The sequence below is a fragment of the Dendrobates tinctorius genome, unplaced genomic scaffold, assembly GCF_039654945.1.
Source record: "Dendrobates tinctorius isolate UK_male_01 unplaced genomic scaffold, ASM3965494v1 ptg000028l, whole genome shotgun sequence".
NCBI lineage: Eukaryota > Metazoa > Chordata > Amphibia > Anura > Dendrobatidae > Dendrobates > Dendrobates tinctorius.
The window spans coordinates 7,292,984-7,320,544 of NW_027361696.1; the positions used below are offsets into that span (position 1 = coordinate 7,292,984).

Consider the following 27,561-nt stretch of genomic DNA (forward strand, 5'->3'; position numbering starts at 1 on the left):
GCTCTAGTGTATAATGGGCCCTGTAAATGCTGCTCCAGTGTCTGATGTCTACCTTTGGAATGCTCCAGTGTATGGTGGGCCCCATATATCATTCACCAGAGTATAGTGCTCCCCAAAAATTGCTGTCCCAACATTGAAAACAATTACAAAAGTCTCCTTGCTAGGGAATCCCTGCACTACTCTGAACTCCTTGTCGTCCCCATCTTCCATCTCACTGCACTTGGCTGTTTAGGCCCTCCCACCGGCAGAGACACTTTTGCGTACTATGCGGTGCCCTGTGCCAGTGCCATCGCCCATGAGTATGCCCCCCCACCTGCTCAAGGAACCTGCACTTTCATCTGCACCTTCCTCTTTGTCACCGTGTAAGGTGGTATAGTATGTGGGAAGGGGAACCTAAGTTTCCTCTGGGTCAGATTCTGGCAGTGTAGAGTGCGAGGGGAATGTAGTGGTCTGGGTCAGTGTACCAGCAGCATCATCCAGCAGTGGCTGGGCCTCAGTGCACTTGTGGCATCCCCAAGAGTACGGTCGCCACTGTGACATTACCTTCCTCCTAGGGAGTGTGTTGTCAAGCTTGGGAGCAACGAAGGATCTCTCTAGCAGTGAAACCAACACACAACACATTTCTCACTCCAGGCTAGCAGGGAGACCTCTGAACCTGACTGCTGAGGAGCTGCTCTCTGTGGTCGGGAGGAGGTAAGTTAGGGCACTGCAGGGAAGGGGAAGTGTGTGGATGTGAGAAGGGGAGCTGGAGGATGAGCAGAGTTAAGGCTCACTCCTAGCTGGAGCGCATGGTCCGGATTCCGGTCTCCGAGTTTGTAGGGACACTGACGTTCCTGCAGCAGAAACCTGGGGAAGTAGCAGCTATAAATGCTCTGTACCCAACTAAGGCTCGGAGGCCCCAGCATCAATGTGTGGGAGCCAGAAGGAAAAGGCTACAGCTGTCTGCCATACAAGTAAAGTCTGAGGAACATCTGTTAGACAGGAGGCGCTTCAGTGAACCACGGTCCTGTGAGTGCTTCCCCCACAAGCGCTAGAAAGGAGACGTTCAGGAAGGTACATGTTGGCGGAGTGTTGGAAGGGAGCTTTCCATTTTGGTCCCGGAGGTTGGCTGAGGTCCTGACCACGCCATTTACATGGGCGCCCAGGGCCACCGTCCGGGTCACCGCTGCTGTGACACATCCCACTGACACCGGCCCGGTACCGAGTACCCCACAGCCCTGGGAGGGCGACCCATATGCCGACTGCTGATGGGGCGGCGTTATTCCCACGAACCACCAAACAGCGTCCATGAAGGCAAAGTTTTTGGTTTCCATGGGCAGTATGATTGCAAAGCTGAACCTTAAAGGAATGTCCAAAAGGGCACCACCAGGAGTGGAGCCTGTGGCTTAATTGGACTCCACCCGGGAAACCACAACCATGCCACCTAAAGAAAAGATGCACACTTTGAAAGCTTTGTCGATTCTGTGTGTGGTGTGGTATGTGTGTTTGTAGTTGTGCTAGCGATTTCTCAGCTTTATTCCGTTAACAACCGAGACTCCGGCATGCCCCCGCAGTACGCGCCAAGCTTACTAGAGGGATAAGCGAGGCTCTGGCACGTGAGATCGAGCAATAACAGGTCTAGCATTCCCGTACATGTCCAGGGCTGCATGCACGCTACACTGAAAGGACCAGCTTTTGTCGCTTACAGGTGCAGATAACCTGCTGAACTCCATTAGTGATGGGGATCTGGGATTCAGATTATTCCCCACGAACGATGATTTCCCAGTAAGTTCAGGTCAACCGCAATTCCAGAGTTAGGCCTAACCGTCATTCCTGAAAAAATTACGTGTCCAAACCACAGGTGCTGTAGCTTGCTTAACAGCTCGGCAGCCGTTCTCAGGCCCAGTATGGATTCAACAACATTGTATAAAGTTGATAAAGGGTACAGTTTCACCGGATAACACGTATATATGTAGCCTAGTTTACACATTAAAAATATATGTCTATAGATCAGGAGGCAGACTCAGATGTTCTCAGGCCCAGTATGGATTTGACCAGATTGTACAAAGTTGAGAAAGGGTACTTTATCACTGGATAGCAGGTATATATAGCATAGTTTAAACATGTAAAATCTCCGTGTTCTCAGTATGGATTACACAGCAATCTAAAAAGTGGAAAAAAGGAAATGCATTTGAGGCGTACACAACTATATACTTTTGGTGTTATTTTTAAATCTTCATATATATATCTGTCTCAGTAATAAAGTCCAGCCTCTCCGCAATAGTAAATGAGATGCATACAATTACTGACATAAAGGTTAGTGATTGCAGAAATCTAGGAATTACTATTCACGGGAAAAACTTCCGTCACAATTCTCATAGGCGATGCTGACCCTCAATTAATTTGTGTGTTGAGACAGTGAAACATTTTTTTGTGAATAAAGTCTTGCTGTAGCGCACTTCCGTTGATTCCATCACTGTTACTCATCTCAATCAAATTTTTATCACAGGGTGCGATGTAAACATGGTGCTCACTGGCTATCATGATCTGTCACGTAACTTTGGAGTGCAAAAGACAGAAGCCACAGGCTGTAGGCGATTCTATTTGATTGGCATGAGAGGGCACATTTTAAAATGTGCGCCGGAATGTCACACGTTTGTGAGTAGGAAAACTGTGAAAGCTGATGATAAACCACCACTGCATGTCATTGTGAGTCGACGTCCATAAGAAATGGAAGCCATTGATCATCTGGAGCTAGAGCCCGGCCAGCAGGACAGGGCATAGCTACATCTTAACCATCATCTTTCAGTTCAATCAATTTGTAGTGGCACTCCCAGTGAAGGATTTGACAGCCCAGACTACACAGCGGAGGAGCAGGGAGAGGTAAACATTGCAAATGCTGGGGCCCTGCCCAAGCAAGGGGGGCACACTCGTGGGCGTCGGTACTGGCACTGGGCCCCTCATAGTATGGCGGTGTGTCTGACGGCGGGTGTGCACCACCACCGTCAGAGACACTTGATTGCACTATGAGGGACCCTGTGCCAGTGCCTGTGCCCAAGAGTCGGCCTACCCACCTGTCCAGGGCAACGGCACTCGCACGGTTTCGTGCGCTAGGTGGTGACCTCGGCCATGGGGGGGGCAGCCCAGTTAGGGCGGTTTACAACGTGGCATATGTTGATGAGAGACTTTCAGCTGCTGCAAAAGGCGAAATAGGTCAAGTTCGCGGAATAGGAGGAGGACCAAAGCAAGCCATTTTTCTGGCAACCTGTGTGTCATCAAGGGAAGGTGGGACAAAGTCCTTGGAAATCCATGCATGGTTCATTTTAATGAAGGTTAGATCATCCACATTTTGGGTTGACAGACGGGTCCTTTTTTCTGTCAGGATTGATCCAGCTGCACTGAAGACTCTTTCCGATAGCACACTTGCAGCTGGGCAAGCGAGCTCCTGTAAGGCATATTGTGCCAATTCAGGCCAGGTGTCCAGTTTAGCGACCCAATAGTCAAAGGGGAATGACCTGTGCGGGAGAACATCGATATGGGAGGAAAAGTAGTTTGTAACCATAGTTGACAACTGCTGTCTCCTGTCACTTTCCATCGATGCAGTATTAACACTTGTGTGAGCGGTACTTGAAAAATCATTCCACAACATTGTCATGAAACCCCTGTCTCCAACGCCACTTCTGTTGTGTGCACCATGAACACCTCTGCCAAGCTGCCCCCGGCCCGTACGGCTTGTGTGAGAACCATCACCGCTGCTGTGTGCTGGGAATGCCTCAACCAACCGGTAACCAGAGTTGCTTGTTTATTAGCCAATATTAGGTCAAGGTTCTCCTGTGGCATGATGTTTTGTAATTTGCCTTTATAGCGTGGATCCAGGATGCTGGCCAACCAGTAGTCGTCATCGTTCATCATTTTGGCAATGCGGGGGTCCCTTTTTAGGATCTGCAAGGCATAATCTGACATGTTCCCGGTGTCAATGATGCACTGCGAGTGCTGGTTGGAGGAGCACTTTCTGGCAAATCCACATCCCTCCAGTCACGCACAAACCCTGTACCAGACCTTGCCATGCCAACATTTTCACTTGCCCCACGAGATGCATCCTCCTCCCCTAAGTAATCATCCCCATCATCATCCTCCTCCTCCTCTTCTTCCTCCACCTCGTCCAGGAGAGGTCCCTGAGCAGACAATGGCTGAATGTCATCAAGGATTCCCTCCTCCTCTTCCTCCTCGTCAACATTGGCTGCAGATGCCTGCTCCTTAAGGTGCGTCAAAGTTTGCATGAGCAGACGCATAAGTGGGATGCTCATGCTTAGGATGGCGTCGTCTGCGCTTACCAGCCGTGTGCATTCCTCAAAACACTGAAGGACTTTACAGAGGTCTTTCAGCTTCGACCACTGCACACCTGTCAACTCCATGTCTGCTCTCAAAGTGCCTGGCCGTGTATCCTCCCACAAATGCATTATGGCCTGCCTCTGTTTGCACAGCCGCTCAACCATGTGCAGGGTGGAGTTCCACCTTGTTGCAATGTCGATAAAGAGGCGGTTGTTGGGAAGGTGGAGCAATCGCTGCAGCTTCTGCATACGAATAGAGTGTACAGGCGACCGGCGGATGTGCGCGCACAGTCTTTGCACCTTCTGGAGCAGGGCTGTTAACTCCGGATAATTGTTGAGGAAGCACTGCACCACCAGGTTCAAGGTGTGAGCCAAGCAAGGTATGTGGCTGAGTTTTGAAAGGGCTATGGCTGCCACAAAATTACAGTTGTTATCACTAACTACCTTGCCTGCCTCAAGATGTATACTGCCCAGCCATGACTCAGTTTGTCGCTGAAAGTACTCGGCCAGCACCTCCGCGGTGTGTCTGTCGCCCAAACACATCATCTGCAACACAGCCTGCTGACGCTTTCCACTAGCTGCTCGATAGGGGGACACCTCATGTGCAACAGTGGCAGCTGCAGATGAAGTGCTCGTACGACTGCGCTCTGTGGACGAGCTTTCGCTTCTGGAGGAGGAGGGTCGAACGCCTACAGCCAACTGTTTCCTATACCGTGGGCTAGGCAGCACTGTCCCACCACCGCTGTCCCCTGTGGACCCTGCATCCACCACATTAACCCAGTGCGCAGTGATGGACACGTAACGGCCCTGGCCATGCCGACTGGACCATGCATCTGTTGTGAGGTGCACCTTTCCACTCACTGACTGCTTGAGTGCATGGACAATGCGGTCTTTCACATGATGGTGGAGGGCTGGGATGGCTTTGTGAGAGAAGAAGTGGCGACTGGGTAGGTCATAGCGTGGTACTGCATAGGCCATGAGTTCGCGGAAAGCTGCGCTTTCCACCAACCGATAGGGCATCATCTCTAACGAGATTAGTTTGGCAATGTGGGCGTTCAAACCCAGTGTACGCGGATGAGAGACTGAGTACTTTCTTGACCTATTCATAGTCTCTGGGAGGGTGAGCTGGACTTGAGAGCTGCATATGGTGGAACTAGCGGTGGACAGGGCGGACTGAGAGAGGGTTGATGGTGATGGAGTTGATGTTCTTTCTGATGGCCTAGATTCAGTCTTTCGTTGATATAACAGTGGGATTCCCTGACTGCTTTGGCCTTGCAACGACACCTCAACATTTGCTGCTGTGCTAACCAGTGGGCTTACAGTGGGGGAAACAATGTAGCGTTGCTGACTACCTTCTTTGTGATCAGTTGCACATGTGGTACTTGAGGTTTGGTGTTGTGTCCACGCTTGCAAGTGCATGCTGGTTAAATGTCTAAGCATGCAACTGGTATTCAAATTTTTCAGATTTTTCCCTCGGCTAAAGGTCTTTGCGCACTTCTTACAGATAACCTTGGCCTGATCATGAGGATTTTGTTCAAAAAAGTGCCACACTGCACTCTTCCTACTTTGGAAGACATTTTGCGGCCTAGCACGCTGTGCTATTTTGACCGTCTGGACAAGCAACTCTTTCGATTTTTGGAACCTGTCTTTGGAGTGCTCCGGGCCTCCCAGATAACAGCTGTTGCGATGTCGATGTCTGCTGTGGATGCTCCTCCTCCTCATGTGAGCTATTGGAAGCAGCACCCTCTTCCCCCAATGGATGCCAATCTGGGTCAACAACTGGGTCATCCATAACCTCCTCTTCAATGTCATGTGCACCTTCCTCTGTGTCACCATGTATGGTGGTATAGTATGCGGGAAGGGGCACCTGAGACTCATCAGGGTCAGAATCTGGCTCATTACACTGCGAGGACAATGCAGTGCTCTGAGTGAATGTACCAGCAGAATCATCTATCAGTGGCTGTGCATCAGTGCACTCCATGTCAGATTCATCTTGGCCTGGGTAATTCACCATTTCACTTGATAACCCAGGCATGGTATGTGAAAACAGCTCCATGGAGTAATCAGTTGTATGGCCTGCGTCATCCTTCAATCTTGGTTGGGGTGAAGGACACAAGGAAAGGTGTGGTTCATGAACATGAGCCTCCAACGACGACTCAGTGCTTTTATTTTTTACAACTTCAGAAGAGGAGGCGATAGAGCTGGAGGCTGAGTCAGCAATGTAAGCCAAAACTTTTTCCTGAAGCTCTGGCTTTAAGAGCGGTTTGCCAACTCCTAGAAAACTAAGCCTTCGAGGCCTTGTGGAGCCAGACGATGACGCAGGCTCAACACCTCCTGCATTCGGTCCTATTTGGTTTTGCCACTACCATCAGATCCACCACCAACACCATCATTACCAGCTGGCAACCCCCGCCCAATTCCACGGCCTCTTCCTCCAGCCTTCCTCATTTTTGGTAAAAATGTACACAAAATCCCACAAACTATATAGTAATGTAAAACAAGGTACAAGGTGTATATAGGACAGGGGAGATGTAGAATTTCTGACCACACTTGTGGACACTGTTGGATTGTGTGAGGCCCAGTGAATATCACACCGCTATGTCACAGGCTCAATGTCACAGGTGTGAAAAATGTCACTATAGGACAGGGGAGATGTAGAATTTCTGAACACACTTGTGGACACTGTTGGATTGTGTGAGGCCCAGTGAATATCACACCGCTATGTCACAGGCTCAATGTCGCAGGTGTGAAAAATGTCACTATAGGACAGGGGAGATGTAGAATTTCTGACCACACTTGTGGACACTGTTGGATTGTGTGAGGCCCAGTGAATATCACACCGCTATGTCACAGGCTCAATGTCGCAGGTGTGAAAAATGTCACTATAGGACAGGGGAGATGTAGAATTTCTGAACACACTTGTGGACACTGTTGGATTGTGTGAGACCCAGTGAATATCACACCGCTATGTCACAGGCTCAATGTCGCAGGTGTGAAAAATGTCACTATAGGACAGGGGAGATGTAGAATTTCTGACCACACTTGTGGACACTGTTGGATTGTGTGAGGCCCAGTGAATATCACACCGCTATGTCACAGGCTCAATGTTGTAGGTGTGAAAAATGGACAGGGGAGATGTAGAAATTCTGAACACACTTGTGGACACTGTTGGATTGTGTGAGGCCCAGTGAATATCACACCGCTATGTCACAGGCTCAATGTCGCAGGTGTGAAAAATGTCACTATAGGACAGGGGAGATGTAGAATTTCTGAACACACTTGTGGACACTGTTGGATTGTGTGAGGCCCAGTGAATATCACACCGCTATGTCACAGGCTCAATGTCGCAGGTGTGAAAAATGTCACTATAGGACAGGGGAGATGTAGAATTTCTGACCACACTTGTGGACACTGTTGGATTGTGTGAGGCCCAGTGAATATCACACCGCTATGTCACAGGCTCAATGTTGTAGGTGTGAAAAATGGACAGGGGAGATGTAGAATTTCTGAACACACCTGTGGACACTGTTGGATTGTGTGAGGCCCAGTGAATATCACACCGCTATGTCACAGGCAGAAATTGGCTAGTGTATGACAAACTACAAGGTGTATATAGAATTGGGCAGAATAGGAATCTCCCTAGAGTGTAGGTGTGTAAGAACGGAACAAGTCCTCGACTTATCCTTACAGAGTCACACACAGATAGGTTCACTGTGGCCGTGATAACAGCCGTTACATGGTACTGAGAGAGGAGCGTGTCCATAAAATTGTCAAGTTCCGTGTTTTTTAAGTATACGGACTGACACACGCTGTCTCTCTATAGTTTTGAATGTGATCGAACAGCAAATATACTTAACTGTTTGAAAACCAGACAAAACTAGAAGGTGAAGGTCTGTAAGAACGGAACATGTCCTCGACTTATCCTTACAGAGTCACACACAGATAGCTTCACTGTGGCCGGGATAACAGCCATTACACGGTAGTGAGAGAGGAGCGTGCGCGTACACCGCTGTACGGTGTCCGTAAAATTGTCAAGCTCCGTGTTTTTTAAGTATACGGACTGACACACGCTGTCTCTCTATAGTTTTGAATGTGATCAAACAGCAAATATACTTAACTGTTTGAAAACCAGACAAAACTAGAAGGTGGAGGTCTGTAAGAACGGAACATGTCCTCGACTTATCCTTACAGAGTCACACACAGATAGCTTCACTGTGGCCATGATAACAGCCGTTACACGGTACTGTGTGAGGAGCGTACACCGCTGTATGGTGTGAAAAAATGCACGCTCAGTACCTCACCATGACAAAAAAAAAATTTGTATTTCTTTTAAAAAAGCAGTTTGCAGAGCAGTGGGAAAACAGCAATGCAGCTATCAGGAAGCCTTATAAGGCAGCCTAACAACCAACACAGCTGATCCAGCAAAATATAGCCTCCACTTGCACTGCACACACAGTGACTGGTGTGTTGTACAGGCAAAATCGCTAGCAGCAGAAGCAGTTTTTGGTGTCTTCTTCCCTGCCTAACGCTCTCCCTACAGAATCAGCCGCAGCAGCAGCTCTCCCTATTCTGAGATCAGCATGAGTAACATGGCGGTCGGCGTGCACGCCCTTTTATACCCCCTGTGATGCCCCCCAAAGCAAGCCAATCACTTGCATGCCCTTCTCAAAGATGGTGGTGACCCCTGCCTATGTCATCACGTTGCCCACAGTGTCCGTGGATCCTGATTGGCTGAAAAGGGCGGAAACAAACTTTTGAAACGCGACTTTGGCGCTAAAGTCGCCGAGCTCGTGGCCGACCTCACCCTAGCGTCGGGTTTCGTTTCATGAAACCTGACTTTACCAAAAGTCGGCGACTTTTGAAATTTTTCGACCCGTTTCGCTCAACTCTACTCAACACTACTCCTAAGGCTACTAAAGATATGCGCTAAACCCTGAATTTTCATTCAGTCCTTGGGGAGTTAAGGTCCCTAGTCTATAAATCCACTGACATTCCCTCTTGGCCAATCTTATAGACAAATCACCCCCTCTCGGGCCCAGATCAATGACATCAATTCCCCTGATGGAGAGAAGCCTCGAATTACATTCATGGTATTTCCTAAAGTGTCTGGGCAAGGTTTTTAAAGTTGTGACATCTAAAACAGTTTTCGCTTTATCAATATCAAGGCAATGTTCACGAACTCTGACCCTAAGTTCGCGACTTGTCATGCCTATATAGATTTTCCCACACGGGCACTCTGCATGGTACACTACGCCTTTAGTTGAGCAAGTAATATGTGCTCTGATGTCAAATTTCCTTGACCTATTGAAATTAAAAAAGGTAAGTGCCTTCCTCATGTTGGCACAGCCCTTACAGAGGCCACAAGGAAAAAACCCTATACGTTCCGGGTTTCTTTTAGCTCTTTCTCTGTTCTTGGCAACATAAGAGCTATGAATCAACATGTCTCGTAGGTTAGGAGCCCTTCTCTCTACAAATTGTGGGGTAGACGGCAAGCATCGCTTTAGGGCCGGATCAGTAAGAAGAATTCTCCAATGTTTATCAAAGATCTTTTTGAGATCAGACCACCTACTATTATAGTTCGTTATGAACCTTACCTGATTGTCACCATCTTCCAGAGATGAAATAGGCAAATTTTTGTGTAGGAGTTGATCCCTTGGCGTATTTTTAGCTCTCTTATACCCTTTGTAGATCATGCGATGACCATAACCGCGATCTTGAAAACATTTTTTTAGAATTTTTGACTGTGCCTCAAATTGTGACTCAGAACAAATCCTTTTGGCACGTAAAAATTGGCCAATCGGAATGCCAGGTATTGTGGATTTAGGGTGAGCGGATGAAGCGTGCAAAAAATAATTATTTGAAGTAGGTTTCCGGTAGATGGATGTAGACAAACGGCCATTTGGTAGCACTGAAATGGATAAATCCAAGAAATCTACTTGGCATCCAAATTTATAAGTCAATTTAATGTTTTGATTGTTGACATTCAAGTGACTCATGAATATCTCCAGGTCCACAACTTGGCCCTCCCAGATGATCAAAATGTCATCAATATAACGGATCCAGTTGTGGACCCGGTCAATGTTAACAGTGTCTTCCTCTTGAAAGATTGACCACTCCCATGCCCCCCATAAACAAATTTGCATAAGAGGGGGCACAGGAAGCCCCCATTGCAGTACCCCTCTGTTGCAAGAATATTTTTCCATTAAAAATAAAGGCATTATGAGTCAAAATAAATCTCAACAGTACTAAGATAAATGATGCCATCTCGCCACTTAAATTGCATTGCCGTAGATATTTCTCCACAGCTCTAAAGCCATCAGTATGTTCAATAGAGGAATACAACGCCTCAACATCAGCGGTGACTAACAGCATATCCTCCGTCAATTGCAAATTTTCCAAATGGCCCAAAGCCGCAGTGGTGTCCTTTATATATGATGGAAGTTGTACCACTAAGGGTTTCAGAAAATATTCCACCACGTCACAAATAATCTCACAAAGGCCTTCATTGGCAGCAATTATAGGTCTACCAGGAGGATTAAGGGGGTCCTTATGCACCTTAGGAATAAGGTAAAAAGTAGTCAATCTTGGACTAAGTTTCTCATAAACCCAAAGAAGTTTTCTAGGGGTGATGTTGTCTTCATATGCCCTCCTCAAGATGTCAACCAATTCCATCTGGAATTTGGTCATGGGATTATAAGTGAGTGGCTTATACTCAACAGAATTATTAAGGATTTTATATGCCTGAGCCTCATACATTGTATTTGGCCAAATAACAATGTTTCCCCCTTTATCGGCCATTTTGAAGACAACATCATCCCACTCTCTCAACTGCTGTAAGGTCTCCCTTTCAATCCTAGTAAGATTATTGAATGACATATTTTTAGATTTTCTCAACTCCTCAATCTCCAATTATACCATTTTAGTGAAAGTATCAACCGCGGGTACTGTAGTCAAAGGGGGAAATTTCTTAGACCTATTAAACATCATTGTGGGAAAATCAGTACTTACTGTAGAATTATTTTCCTCCATCACTGATTCCAAAATTTCTAAGGCCTGTTGTTCCTCTCTACTTGAAAGGCCATCATCACTTTCTCCTCTATAATGCATCCTCTTCAACACCAATTTTCTTGAAAAAAGGTGAAGGTCTTTTATGACCGTGAATGGGTCTAAATCAATTGAAGGTGAGAAGGTTAATCCCTTAAACAATAATTTCTCCTGTGCCTCAGTCAACAAATGTGAGGATAAATTAATTACCTTGACACCATCTTTTTCAGTTTTCCTAGTCGGTGCATTTTTCTTGTAAGCTTGTCTTGTTCTAGGGCCATACCTTCCTTCAAAATTGGATCCCCCACTTTCACTCATGGATGAAATGGATACCACAGACGAACTTCTAGAGAAGTTTCTTTTCACAGATTCCTTTTTAATTTGCCAGCGAAATATTTTATTGGATTAAAAATCTCCCAAATCCCTTTCGTATTTCTTTTGTTTACCCTGATTATATTATTCTCCCATTTCTCAACATCTTTATCCAAACTTTGGATCAACTCTTGAAATTTATCAGCACCAAGTTCTTGTTGAAGGGATTTTTGAAGGGCATTAATTTCCATCTCAATGACCTTCAATGATGAAACATTTTTCCCAATAATAATGGCAATAAACTCCAATGAACATGTATTTGCCGCTTTCATCCACCTATTGATCAAATTTTCATCACCCAAATCAAAAGTAGGAAAAATGTTAATTCTTAATCCTCTTGGAATAATTTTTTGGACCACATAATTTTCCAAAGTAATTTTAGTCCACCAGATCTTTATCTTTTTGTGTAACGCATTTTTATATTTTTTTATATTCCCATTGTTGCCATTAGAAGTGAAAGTAGGATGATGTCCAACACCTTTCTGAAAAATATTTGAAGCCTTAGCCTGCCAAGAACTCTCTTTGGCTTTAAAGTCCATACCTTCTCAAGCTCTGTTCAAACAACAGCAAATAACAATGTAATCACAGGAATTGCCCAATAATTGCACATTCCCAATTCTGGGTAATACTCCACCAACAGATAATAATCACTCTATGGTAACCAAAAAGGTAGAAAAAGGAGTTTGGCACCACACAATGGCATATAATGAATAAAACCACATTTTATTTATACAAAACATAAAAAAACAAGGTGTAATGAGAAAGGTGTCAAACAATTGACAAAGGGACTGAAAAAGTCCATGCACCGCTCTATGCCGCCACATATACAGTAACATACAGGACCTTCTAGGATGCATGGTGCAGGCTCTGTTCCTGGCGCTTCATTATTATTTAACGTAGATGACACATTATCACTGACCAATGGTGACGATAGGTCAGGTATTTAAACCAGGTTATGCCTCCTGCCCTGACACGCTTCCGGAAGAAGCAGTGCGAAACGCGCGTCGGGGCTCAAGGGACATCCAGGGTTCTCCTCCAGCTTACACTCATAGGTATTTAACCCTTTATTTGTTCACCCGGCCTGCTGTTAGCACCGTCAGGGCATCTATATGAGAAGGGATTGGTACTATTATTGATCTGTATCTGTTGGTCATAGACAAGGATATCCATTATATATACACCATTTGGTGTGCGTTTTTGTCCCTTTTTCATTATATCTTTGGGTGCACTAAAATGTTTTAAACAAATTGCTGTGGTAGGACTTTCCATGGACTTTTTCAGTCCCTTTGTCAATTGTTTGACACCTTTCTTATTACACCTTGTTTTTTTATGTTTTGTATAAATAAAATGTGGTTTTATTAATTATATGCCATTGTGTGGTGCCAAATTCCTTTTTCTACCTTTTTGGTTACCATAGAGTGATTATTATCTGTTGGTGGTGTATTACCCAGAATTGAGAATGTGCAATTGTTGGGCAATTCCTGTGATTACATATATATTACTATATATATAAGATTACCTTACTCCAGTCCTCTATGGTCCAATCCTTATGATCTTTGCCAAACTTATGCCTGGCTCTCCTTTGCTTCCCATTGATGAAAGACTTTTTTCTACCTTTACATGACTTGAGCCCTGCCTCTAGGAGTCTGTTACAAACTGTTCTTGCCGTGCACTTCACCCTAGCTGCCACTTGCCATTCCTTTTGTAGGTCACTTGATGTCATCCTGTGGTTGCTGAGTGACATTCGAATAATATGACGGTCATCCCAGTCAGTGGAGAGTCGTTTTTGCCCTGTGCTGGTCTGTAGCTTTGTTGTCCCCTATGTCTGCTGCTTGACTTTGTTGTAATGGACTGCAGTCTTAGAAATTTTAAGGATGGACGCAACATGACGCTCACTGTATCCTTCTGCTAGTAAAGCCAGAATTGAGTCCTTCTTTTATTCACTCAAGACTTTTCTTTTCAACTCCTTTGGCATGGTTAAAGTTATCCTTTCCTTCCTACTACTTTTGGGATATTACTAGCACTTGTTTTGCCATCCAGCTTGCCCCATTGCAAGAGGATTGTGAACACCACAGCAGGGTTTTTTATACTTTCCTTTGTTAAATAAGATTTGGTTCAGGTCATCACCAAATCAGAAGCACATTAAGTAGAATGAGGTGTACTCTGGTTGGAATTCAACTGACACTGGAATGAAATGGCTGTCAGACATGTAGAGAAGCTGATTTTTATAAAATTGTGCAGTGGCCTCTTAATTTTTGCCTGAGCTGTATATTATTATATCACACTGAGGAGAAGGGCGGCCATATTACTATATATATTACTATATCTCACTGAGGAGAAGGGCAGCCATATTACTATATATTACTAAGATCTGTGGGAATATTAGAAATGGATTTCGTATGTTGATGTTTCCGTCTTAAGACTGTAATAGATGGAAAGAAACAAATGATGGAAATTTCCCATTTCTCATTAGTTGTCTATATTTCTGTACAGATAAATTCTCCGGAGACAGAACCGTGCTGTGACTTCTTATATTCTGATTTATTCACCTTCTGGTTGGCCGATCAGTAATACCATGATCATCAGTGATATATGAAGCTGATAATTTTGCCCACAGTGTAGTCCTTGCCCCACAGTATAAGTACACACAACGTTCTAGTAAAAAGGACAGTAGGATGGCACTCACCGTTCTCTTGGAATGATTCACTTTATTTCATATCGACAAAGCATAGGCACCGGCACGGGAGAAATGTAAAAAGATGGACAACAGCCGTTTCGTGCACAATGCACTTCAACAGGTCACACACAATGTTCGCTTAGGTTGACATTTTGCTGCTTTTGTGGCTGGATGGAAGTTGTGCTTGCTCTGAGCCTTCTCCTGGTGAGGTTGGCTCATCTCAGAGTTTTCCGCTGTTTCTTTTATGACATAGTGATTGTAGCAATGGCTAAAGCACACAGACTAAATCCTTTTCTTCGCCACTTTAGGCAACTGCCTGCTGGACACTCCCGGGATGTCTCTCGTCCTCCCTCTAGAGCTCCCCGGGAGGTCAGCTCGCTACGACTTGGACAACCAGTGTCGTCAGGTGTTCGGGGAAGAGTTCTCTCATTGTGCTAACACCCGGCAGGATGATGTCTGCTCTCAGCTGTGGTGCAAAGTGAGGGATGAGACACTGTGTCACACTAAGAACGGAAGCCTGCCCTGGGCCGATGGCACACCGTGTGGGGAGCGAAAAATCTGCTGGGATGGGGTATGCCAGGTGGAAGATGAGTTCCTACCGCCTCAGGTAATGTTCTAACTACACAAATTTAGCTGATTCTCAGTAATAGTGGAGCCCATAAGGCCTCTCCGCCATCATGTCACTCATCCTCCAGAGTCTCAGCACAGTATCAGATTTCATGGAAAACATTTTCATTTAAATTAGTCCAGTGGAATGGTTCAAAACAATATGGCGGCCATTACATTTTCCACAGGAGCTGTCACCCACCGTGCACAGATTCCTGAAGGAAGTGCTGCAGTTAGAGATTAATGATGTCCTCCACATTGCGTATTAGTAGTCTTTTCTCTGACATACCTGCTAATTGTGAGGGCAGCACGGTGGCTCAGTGGTTAGCCTTGCAGCGCTGGAGTCCTGGGTTCGAATCCCACCAAGGACAACATCTGCAAGGAGTTTGTATGTTCTTCCCGTGTTTGCGTGGGTTTCCTCCCACATTCCAAAGACATACTGATAGGGAATTTAGATTGTGAGCCCCATTGGGGACAGCGATGATAATGTGTCAAACTGTAAAGCGCTGCGGAATATGTTAGCGCTATATAAAAAAGAATAAAGAATTGTCCCGTATGTGCCTTGTGGTGCCAGAGACTTTGTTATGTGAAACATAGAGCACACCAGATCCAATTTATATTGTGTCTTGTGTTTTAGGTGCCTGTGGATGGGAACTGGGGCAGCTGGAGCCCATGGGGGGAATGTTCCCGGAGCTGCGGAGGAGGTGTCCGTTTTTCCTATAGAGAGTGTAATGACCCCCAGCCCCACAATGGAGGGAAATACTGTCAAGGTCTTAGAGCCAAGTATGAGTCATGCAGCACACAGGAGTGTCTCCCGGGAGGTAAGGACCACCAATGCCCCAGCCCAAACCCACTGTAGTTTTACTGTCCCTATGAGAGCAGAATTGAGCTGATCTGTGTTCTCTGCCGTCCAACGTCCCAAAATCTTCCAATTCTCATCTTTAGAGAAAAGTTTCCGGGATCTTCAGTGTGAAATACACAATTTCAGGGATCGTCTTGGGAATCTCAAAGTGTGGATCCCTAAATACTCTGGTGTCTCGCCACGGGATCGATGCAAGCTCATGTGCCAAGAACGAGGAGGAAGCGAATTTAAAGTATTCCAGTCCAAGGTCAGTTCTCACTTATAATGAATAATCTCAGAGAATTAAATGATAACAAGAAGTGTAAATGATCAGAGCCTTGATTGATAATGTGTTCACATCTGGCGGTTTTGATACATAAAATCATAACTTTCAAGATCCCCTTCCATTCAAATGCATGCTCCATTTGCACAAGCGTGCATGTATTCTCAAGAGGTAGGAGCAAGATATTCCATCTCTGTTGGCAGCTGATTTCCCTAGAGAACAAGGAATCAGGCATGTTAAAATCCAAAGCGCCCAATTCTTCTTTCCCCAACTATCTGCAGTATCTATAGCACAGGGGTACCTTTAGTGATTGCTGAGGTCCGACTGAAGGGCTTCCCCACTGATCCCAAAGAGGGGTCAGCCAAGTTTCCTTCTGAGTGGAGCGGAGGTTTGTGACCTGGCACAAACCCTCAAACTGCAGATGCCCACACCACCTTTCCAGTGCAAAGTCTGCAGACACATGGGGAAACATGCAAGGTGACCATAGTGTTTAACTCGGAGTGGATTTGGTACGGCTCACGTCAGCTTTGTGTCCGATGCAGAACATCTCCTCGATAGCACCGCTGTCTTCTGCCCGGCGCATTATTCTTCTTTCTGTTCTGTTAATGCCTGAGCACTGACTGCAGGTGATGTGTGATGAGGTGGGTACATTACCTCGATCATATCTGGTCTTTGTTCCTCTAGGTAGTGGATGGCACGCTGTGCGGGCCGGACAGCCTCTCCGTGTGTGTGCAGGGTCAGTGCTTCAAAGCTGGATGTGATCACATATTAAACTCCACCAAGAAATTGGATAAATGTGGAGTCTGTGGAGGAGATGGCTCGAGCTGCCGGAAAATAACTGGATCGCTCAGCAAGTGCAAGTATGATGCTCAGTATTATTTCTGTGTGTTTGCACCGACCAACATCTGGGGCCGCTGACTCTTTTTTTGTCCTAGAATTAAGTGGCACATTGAATTTTTTTTTAATAGTTAATCTCCATAAACAATTATTATGACCTATAAATAACCTATCAAGGTAAAGAAAAGTACAAAAATACCAAAACATATTTAATCCAGAATTTTCTTAATTAAAAAAAATGCAAAAACAGAAGAATAAAAACTCCCCATAAAACCCCAAAAAATGGACAGTGTGGTCAAAAGTGGAGTCACATTGTGGCATTCAACACATAATACATTACAAATAATGATACACATATCATGAAAAGTCACACACAATGAACAAAGGAAGACAGGTCACCATACACAATACCAATGAAATAAATACATTCAGGAAAAATGATGCTTAGCTAAAAAATATAATTAACAGTTAGTTGGGGCAGCTCAGCTGTCATAACTGCAGAATAAATGCCACCAAGATGGCAAAACAGAAGCAAGTGGTCACCAAGGCCACCTATGATATCACGATAGTAAATGCCACGCTATGGCTACTGTCTGATATTATTGTTTGTCATATATCACTTATATGTAATGATATTGTAATCATAGATGAGAGAATACAGTATAGCAGTGTTCCCCAACTCCAGTCCTCAAGAGTCACCAACGGTTCATGTTTTCAGGATTTCCTTAGTATGGCCCAGGTGATAATTGCAGTACCTGCACAGGCCATAATTCTATCACCTGGACAATACTAATGAAATCCTGAAAACATGACCTGTTGGTGGCTCTTGAGGACTGGAGTTGGGGAGCACTGCATAGAATAGCAATGAAAGATTGCGCCACCTATCAGCTAATTATTTGGGTGTCCGCAGGTACGGATACACGGATGTTGTCACCATCCCGGCCAGAGCCACCAGTATAGATGTGAAGCAGCGCAGTCACCGAAGTGTCGTCTATGATGGCATCTACTTAGCCATCAGGAGAGCAGATGGAAGCTATCTCCTTAATGGGGATTATGCCGTGTCTTCCATTGAACAAGATGTGCATTTAAGAGGATCTGTCCTCCTATATAGCGGCTCTAATACTACACTGGAGAGGATACAAAGCTTTCAACCCCTTCCGGAAGCACTGACTATACAACTCCTACGAGTAGTCCGAGAGTCCATCCCTCCGAAAATCAAGTATACCTTCTATATTCCTAAGAGTATCCCATACAGCCAAAAGAGAGCCAAGGACAAATTATCCCATAATTTCCTCAGGCCTTTCGTATCATCTCAATGGGTCCTAGGAGACTGGTCTCAGTGCTCCAAGACTTGTGGTTCTGGATGGAAGAGGAGGACAGTGGATTGTCTGGATGTAGACGGCGGGCCCTCAGATCAGTGTCCTCAAGAACTGAAGCCAGAGGACATTCGAGTGTGTGAGGACCTGCCATGCCCCATGTGGAGAGTAGGGAGCTGGTCACATTGTTCTCAGACTTGTGGGGAAGGAATAAGGACACAGAGGGTGTACTGTCTGGACTATATGGGCAAAGAGACGGAGGAGGCAACATGTGACTCACAAAAACGCCCTTCAGGGGCCATGGTGCCTTGTAAGTTGGAAGATTGCTGAGGACAGTGAGACTCATGTCATACAGGCAGCTACAAACATGGACCCCACATCTGTAGGGGGAGACTCAACATCTTACTCTTTGATCTATGAGCCTTTGCTGGTTTCTTACTGTGATACGATTCGGGGATGACCTGGTGATGACCGATCAGGTCTTGTTGGCAGCACTATATGACGAGAGCGGGAGATGAGCCTGCTCTATAGACACACCTTGTGTCGCACATAGCCTGGATCTCTACCTCACTAGGCAGCACGCAGCTCATGGCCAGGCCCTCTCCATACACCAGGGAGGTAACACTCAGTGGTAGTGTGTGGAAAGCACCTTTCATAATGATTTCAATGTTCTCTTCAGACCAGCACGCTCTGACGGGAAAGTGTTTGTAAAGTGCGTTTCATCATTGTTGGGACTTACATAACCATGTGTTTATCTTGATAGGACACATCTGAGATGTGGAATTTTACCAGTCCAGAGATACACATTTATACCCTCGTGTGAAGCGAACTGACAGCGTGATGATTAAACAGATGCTTTTCATTAATAGTAACAAAATATTTATTCCTGAGTGCAGATATCGCTATCCAGGGCTGTGCCTATTGATGTTGGTGTTACTTTACCTATCGTAGGTACCAGGGTGATGGAGGGGTGGCAGCAAAACCCACCAGTGGGTGGGGAGTACACATTTACATGCTATAATATTAAGGCACATGGGTATAGCAGATGTCAGCAACAGAGGAACCTGCTCGGTGTGTGGCCTCAGGAAGTGATCCATCCGGTTTTGTTGATTCATTCCCCTTTTTAGGCTCCAGATTCTCAGACAAGATATCTGCTAAATCTGAACATCCTCGGGGAGAAAGAGGGCGGAGGAGATTTAGGAATCTGGCAAACAGGGGCTTGAAAGAAGGTTTCTTAGAAAACATTAAATCACCTTACGCTGACTATTCCTGGAGCTCAGCAAGCACGGGAGATACTACAGCCATATTGTTACTTTTCCATTCTTATTACAGGTGGGAGGTCACAGACGATGCTCTCTTGGGCCTATATAGACCGACCTGAGGTACAAGACTCAGCTCCCATGTCTGCAGCTTCAGAAATAGTTGGTTCTTCTTGAAGCTATTCCAGTTATAGTTCCTTCTAAAATCAAAGAATTTCACAAAATTCTTAAGTTGTTCTCCTTCATGATGCTCCCATTGTGATTGTCTCCAAGTTTTTCCAGTCTCCTGAATGGCCACAGTGACTGGTAATCTAATATATAAAGCTCAATGTGTGTGTGTATGTATGTATGTATGTATGTTTGTATGTCCGGGATTGGCATCTGCACCGTCGTAGCTACAGCCACAAAATTTTGCACAGTCACTTGTCTGAACCCCGAGAGCGTCATAGGCTATGTTGTGAGGCGAAATTTTAACCCTGCCCGTTCCAATCCACCAAACAATTTTGCCCCTATCTACATAATGGGGAAAAAGTGTATGTATGTATTGGCATCTGCACCGTCGTAGCTACAGCCACAAAATTTTGCACAGTCACAAGTTTGGACCCAGAGAGCGTCATAGGCTATGTTGTGAGGCAAAATTTTAACCCCGCGCGTTACAATTCACCAAACAATTTTGCTCCTATCTACATAATGGGGAAAAAGTGAAAGGAAAAGTGTTGGAGGCAAAATGACAGCTGCCAGATGTGAACAAGGGGGACTTAAAGAATGAGAGCGATGGAGCCAAAGAGTATATACCGTACAGTTGCTAAGGTGGGGCCCTGACATGGGATACTCACCACACACGGGGATATGAACACACACACAAAATGCACCACATACTACCACGTGCTTCACCACGTATACCACCCTCAGCACACATTTCACCACACATACACCAACCGCGCCACATAAAAGTCGCCACTCAAAACTCGCCACGCTGTCCCAGAGCTGTGTAAAAGATGAAAAATGAGCTGTGATTGGTTGCTATCAGCAACAGTTTTCTTTGCAGACAGTTGTGGTAACTGAGGCCTATTATTCTTATCATTTCTATGGTGTTATCATCCTTCTGTAAAGCTGGAAATAACACAATTTATTACCGTGCCAACACAGACCACCCTCTGACACAGACTGCAGGGGGAGCACAGTATCACACAGGATAGGATTAGATACACGGCTCAGCAGTCAGTATCACACAGGATAGGATTAGATACACGGCTCAGCAGTCAGTATCACACAGGATAGGATTAGATACACGGCTCAGCAGTCAGTATCAGACAGGATAGGATTAGATACACCGCTCAGCAGTCAGTATCACACAGGATAGTATTAGATACACGGCTCAGCAGTCAGTATCACACAGAATAGGAATAGATACGCAGCTCAGCAGTCAGTATCACACAGGATAGGATTAGATACATGGCTCAGAAGTCAGTATCACACAGGATAGGATTAGATACACGGCTCAGCAGTCAGTATCACACAGGATAGGATTAGACACATGGCTCAGAAGGCAGTATCACACAGGATAGGATTAGATACACAGCTCAGCAGTCAGTAACACACAGGATAGGAATAGATACGCAGCTCAGCACACAGTATCACACAGAATAGTATTAGATACACGGCTCTGCAGACAGTATCACACAGAATAGGATTAGATACACGGCTCAGCAGTCAGTATCACACAGGATAGGATTAGATGCACGGTTTTTATGTGCAATATAATCACTATAATTTGTTATAACTAGCCACAGTTTGTTACTATGCCCAGGCAATGCCGGGCTCTTCAGCTAGTACTGTACAATGATAAAGCCACTGTCCCTGTACCACTGAGAACCTTAGGATAGGCCATGACCCCTGTCATTCAGCAGTGAAAGAGCCACCACACTCTAGTGTATATGGGTCGCCCTCCCAGGGCTGTGGGGTACTCGGTACTGGGCCCGATGAGCTTCAATGGGAGATGTCACAGCAGCTGGGACCCGGCCCGTGGCCCTGGGAGCCCATTGTAAAGGGGAGTTGTTTCAGTGTGCTTGTGGTTGTGAAAGTTTATAAGTGATTCGTGACGCCACCTGTGGTGTTTGGCAATGGAGATGTGAGCCGACGCTGAGACAGATCCTCTGGGACAGATGGTGTGGTGCAGCAATGATGTTATATCCCTCCACAGGCAGGGCTGTAGTCCCAGGGCAGTGTAGGTGAAGTGACACGTAGATGGTGTAGTGTCAGGCGTGGAGGGGGTAGCAGTGCTGGGCAGGCTGGCGCAGGGAATAAGTGGAGGACACCAGGGCATGTAGTTCCAAAGCTTTACTCACAGTCTGTTGTACAAACAGGTGCCTGCCTCCGTGCCGTGTCCTCCGGGTCAGGGACTCAGTCAACCTCCAGGCCAGATGGAATACTTCTTCCCAGCACTCCGCCAACATGTGCCTTTCTGAACGTCTCCTCTTATAGCGCCTTTAAATGAAGTACTCCTAGTACTGAGTTACACTGGAGTTCCTCCCGTCCGATGTTCTTATGAACTCTACTTGTACGGCAGACAGCTGTAGCCTGCTTCGGGGACTCCTTGCTACTAAGTCCCGGCTCACTATCCAGTTGCTGTTGTGCCCCCAAGTCTTGTGTGGGAATGAAGCGGTCTCTACTTCTATTCCTCCGGTGTCTGCTGCAGGGCCATCAGTATCCATACAACCTCGGGGACCGGGCCCCGGCCTTGCGCTTGGAACTTCTAGGAAGGGTTCTCTTCTAACCCACGTCCTGTGTTCCCTTTTACTCCACGTTCCGTACTAATCTTTCTTTCTATGGAAAATCAGGCTTTCAGTCTATGTTGCTCTCTCTTCCTTTCCCGTGCCAGCAGACCCAGGTCACTGGGATCTGCTGCAGCACTTCCATCCATCTATCCCTCTCTCCGGGGATCTTCTTCTCCCTCTTCCCTCAACCACTCACTTCCTCCACAACTGACCTCTCTGCTCAACTCTTCCCTCTCTTTTAGAGTAAACTAAACTCCACCCACCTCCCAGCACGTTTCGTGTTCCAAGCAGGGAGCCACCAAGGGGTGCTATGCTACACTCCAAGCAGGGAGCTGCCGAAGGTGCTTTGCTACACTACTTTGTGGTGTGGGTTGCGGGTGTTGGAGTGTGGTCAGGAGTCTCCACCTTACCTGGATGGTGGGATACCACACCTCAGGAGGAGGTGCAGTACCTCTGTGGTGACTGAGCCTCAGGGGCGCCACATATACAGGTCCACCAGCTCATCCAAACAGGCGGCCGGCCGTATCTGGTGTTTCAGGTAATAATAATAATAATTTTATTTCTGTAGCACCAACATATTCCGCAGCACTTTACATTATAGAGAGGACTTGTACAGACAATAGACATTACAAACATAGCAAATACAGATCAAAACAGATACCAAGAGGAATGAGGGCCCTGCTCGCAAGCTTACAATATATGAGGAAAAAGGGGAGACACGAAAGGTGGATGGTAACAATTGCTTCCGTTTTTGGACCAGCCATAGTGTAAGAATCGGGTGTTCATGTAATGCTGTATGAACCAGTTATCGGCCTAAGTATGTAACAGTGCGTTGAGGCAGTAGGCCAGTCTGAACAAATGCGTTTTTAGGGCACACTTAAAACTGTGGGGATTGGGGATTAATCGTATTAACCTGGGTAGTGCATTCCAAAGAATTGGCGCAGCACGTGAAAAGTCTTGGAGATGGGAGTGGGAGGTTCTGATTATTGAGGATGTTAACCTCAGGTAATTAGCAGAACAGAGAGCACGGGTAGGGTGGTAGACTGAGATGAGGGAGGAGATGTAGGGTGGGGCTGAGCCATGGAGTGCTTTGTGGGTGAGGGTAATAAGTTTGTACTGGATTCACTCATGCCATTCACTCAAAAAGGAGAGCCACTGTCCATATATACAGTACATACATCATGTATACATATATATATATAGTACTGTAGCATTATAAGAGGAGAGGCTGATATCAGTCACATATAGAAGGTTCTGGAAATATCTGCTATAAAGCAGGTATCATGGGCAGCATTCTGCACCTACAATCAGCCTCTTCCTGGAATGACTGGTAACATGGAGCAGTAGATGGTCTTTTCTTGCAGAGTTACAGTAGAGGAGACTGGCAGAGGACTTTCCTTTAAGTTTTGTACTTACTGGAAACTTCTAAAGTCTAATAATGTGTTTACCGTATCCAGGAGAGGAGACATCTTGATTTGCGGCAGCTGGCCATGCTCTCCCTCCCGGTACCTCACTTCCAGGCGCTGCTGTTGCAAATTTACTGAGAACACAAAAATAGATTTGTTGTGCAAGAATTGTGATCTGCGGTTGCCAAGTATGTGTTACAGTTACAGTGCCTCTTGCATTGCTGCCCTCCACCATCACTATAACACAGAGCTGCGGATTCCTTGTCTAGGACTCAGTTAGATAGGGCAGATTTGGTGCAGATCTGCAATGTGGTTTCTGCAGACCTTATGCTGTGTTCCAAGGCAGCAGCTGCAGGGATGCCAATCAAATGCTCAGTACCAAGGCAGCAGTTCCAGATATACCAACCTAATGCTCAGTACAAAGGCAGCAGCTCCAGGACTGCCAACCTAAGCCTCATTACCAAGCCAACAGCTCCAGGGATGCCAACCTAAGGATCAGTATCAAGGCAGCAGTTCCATGGATGCCAACCTAATGCTCAGTATGAAGGCAGCAGCTCCACCGATGCCAACCAGTGCTCAGTACCAAGGCAGCAGCTCCACCGATGCCAGCCTAATACTCAGTACTAAGGCAACAGCTCCAGGACTGCTAATATAAAAGTCAGTATCAAGACAGCAGCTCCCTGGATGTGAACCTAATGCTTAGTACTAGAGTTGAGCGAAACGGGTCGAAAAATTTCAAAAGTCGCCGACTTTTGGTAAAGTCGGGTTTCATGAAACGAAACCCACCCTAGGGTGAGGTCGGCCACGAGCTCGGCGACTTTAGTGCCAAAGTCGCGTTTCAAAAGTTTGTTTTCCGCCCTTTTTCAGCCAATCAGGATCCACGGACACTGGGCAACGTGATGACATAGGCAGGGGTCACCACCATCTTTGAGAAGGGCATGCAAGTGATTGGCTTGCTTTGGGGGGCGTCACATGGGGTATAAAAGGGCGTGCACGCCGATCGCCATGTTACTCATGCTGATCTCAGAATAGGGAGAGCTGCTGCTGCTGATTCTGTAGGGAGAGCGTTAGGCAGGGAAGAAGACACCAACAACTGCTTCTGCTGCTAGCGATTTTGCCTGTACAACACACCAGTCACTGTGTGTGCAGTGCAAGTGGAGGCTATATTTTGCTGGATCAGCTGTGTTGGTTGTTAGGCTGCCTTATAATGCTTCCTGATAGCTGCATTGCTGTTTTCCCACTGCTCTGCAAACTGCTTTTTTAAAAGCAATCCAAATTTTTTTTTCTTGTCCTGGTGAGGTACTGAGCGTGCATTTTTTCACACCATACAGCGGTGTACGCTCCTCACACAGTACCGTGTAACGGCTGTTATCACGGCCACAGTGAAGCTATCTGTGTGTGACTCTGTAAGAATAAGTCGAGGACATGTTCCGTTCTTACAGACCTCCACCTTCTAGTTTTGTCTGTTTTTCAAACAGTTAAGTATATTTGCTGTTTGATCACATTCAAAACTATAGAGAGACAGCGTGTGTCAGTCCGTATACTTAAAAAACACGGAGCTTGACAAATTTACGGACACCGGACAGCGGTGTACGTGCACGCTCCTCCCTCAGTACCATGTAACGGCTGTTATCACGGCCACAGTGAAGCTATCTGTGTGTGACTCTGTAAGAATAAGTCGAGGACATGTTCCGTTCTTACAGACCTCCACGTTCTAGTTTTGTCTGTTTTTCAAACAGTTAAGTATATTTACTGTTTGATCACATTCAAAACTATAGAGAGACAGCGTGTGTCAGTCCGTATACTTAAAAAACACAGAGCTTGACAATTTTACGGACATCGGACAGCGGTGTACGTGCACGCTCCTCTCTCAGTACCGTGTAACGGCTGTTATCACGGCCACAGTGAAGCTATCTGTGTGTGACTCTGTAAGAATAAGTCGAGGACATGTTCCGTTCTTACAGACGTACACTCTAGGGAGATTCCTATTCTGCCCAATTCTATATACACCTTGTAGTTTGTCATACACTAGCCAATTTCTGCCTGTGACATAGCGGTGTGATATTCACTGGGCCTCACACAATCCAACAGTGTCCACAAGTGTGTTCAGAAATTCTACATCTCCCCTGTCCTATAGTGACATTTTTCACACCTGCGACATTGAGACTGTGACATAGCGGTGTGATATTCACTGGGCCTCACACAATCCAACAGTGTCCACAAGTGTGTTCAGAAATTCTACATCTCCCCAGTCCTATAGTGACATTTTTCACACCTGCGACATTGAGCCTGTGACATAGCGGTGTGATATTCACTGGGCCTCACACAATCCAACAGTGTCCACAAGTGTGTTCAGAAATTCTACATCTCCCCTGTCCTATAGTGACATTTTTCACACCTGCGACATTGAGCCTGTGACATAGCGGTGTGATATTCACTGGGCCTCACACAATCCAACAGTGTCCACAAGTGTGTTCAGAAATTCTACATCTCCCCTGTCCTATAGTGACATTTTTCACACCTGCGACATTGAGCCTGTGACATAGCGGTGTGATATTCACTGGGCCTCACACAATCCAACAGTGTCCACAAGTGTGTTCAGAAATTCTACATCTCCCCTGTCCTATAGTGACATTTTTCACACCTGCGACATTGAGACTGTGACATAGCGGTGTGATATTCACTGGGCCTCACACAATCCAACAGTGTCCACAAGTGTGTTCAGAAATTCTACATCTCCCCAGTCCTATAGTGACATTTTTCACACCTGCGACATTGAGACTGTGACATAGCGGTGTGATATTCACTGGGCCTCACACAATCCAACAGTGTCCACAAGTGTATTCAGAAATTCTACATCTCCCCTGTCCTATAGTGACATTTTTCACATCTGCGACATTGAGCCTGTGACATAGCGGCGTGATATTCACTGGGCCTCACACAATCCAACAGTGTCCACAAGTGTCTCCAGAAATTCTACATCTCCCCTGTCCTATATACACCTTGTACCTTGTTTTACATTGCTATATAGTTTGTGGGATTTTGTGTACATTTTTACCAAAAATGAGGAAGGCTGGTGGAAGAGGCCATGGAATTGGGCGGGGGTTGCCAGCTGGTAATGATGGTGTTGGTGGTGGATCTCATGGTAGTGGCAAAAGCAAAATAGGACCGAATGCAGGAGGTGTTGAGCCTGCGTCATCGTCTGGCTACACAAGGCCTCGAAGGCTTAGTTTTCTAGGAGTTGGCAAACCGCTTTTAAAGCCAGAGCATCAGGAAAAAGTTTTGGCTTACATTGCTGACTCAGCCTACAGCTCTATCGCCTCCTCTTCTGAAGTTGTAAAAAATAAAAGCACTGAGTCGTCATTGGAGGGTCATGTTCATGAACCACACCTTTCCTTGTGTTCTTCACCCCAACCAAGATTGAAGGATGACGCAGGCCATACAACTGATTACTCCATGGAGCTGTTTTCACATACCATGCCTGGGTTATCAAGTGAAATGGTGAATTACCCAGGCCAAGATGAATCTGACATGGAGTGCACTGATGCACAGCCACTGATAGATGATTCTGCTGGTACATTCAGTCAGAGCACTACATTGTCCTCACAGTGTAATGAGCCAGATTCTGACCCTGATGAGACTCAGGTGCCCCTTCCCGCATACTATACCACCATACACGGTGACACAGAGGAAGGTGCACATGACATTGAAGAGGAGGTGATGGATGACCAAGTTGTTGACCCAGATTGGCATCCATTGGGGGAAGAGGGCGCTGCTTCCAATAGCTCAGATGAGGAGGAGGAGCATCCACAGCAGACATCGACATCGCAACA

General features: G+C 46.0%; 1 protein-coding gene across 1 annotated transcript in view; it reads left to right on the forward strand.

Annotated features, from left to right (window-relative positions):
* ADAMTS8 (ADAM metallopeptidase with thrombospondin type 1 motif 8) overlaps positions 1 to 19,152 on the forward strand; it is a 126,348-nt gene extending 107,196 nt beyond the window's left edge. The window contains exons 5-9 of the mRNA XM_073570055.1: positions 14,712 to 15,010; positions 15,647 to 15,830; positions 15,955 to 16,118; positions 16,818 to 16,993; positions 17,881 to 19,152. Of these exons, the coding sequence (XP_073426156.1) occupies positions 14,712 to 15,010; positions 15,647 to 15,830; positions 15,955 to 16,118; positions 16,818 to 16,993; positions 17,881 to 18,616 (1,559 nt within the window). The 3' untranslated portion in view covers positions 18,617 to 19,152. The remainder of the gene's footprint in view (positions 1 to 14,711; positions 15,011 to 15,646; positions 15,831 to 15,954; positions 16,119 to 16,817; positions 16,994 to 17,880) is intronic.
* The last annotated feature ends 8,409 nt before the right edge of the window (positions 19,153 to 27,561 follow it).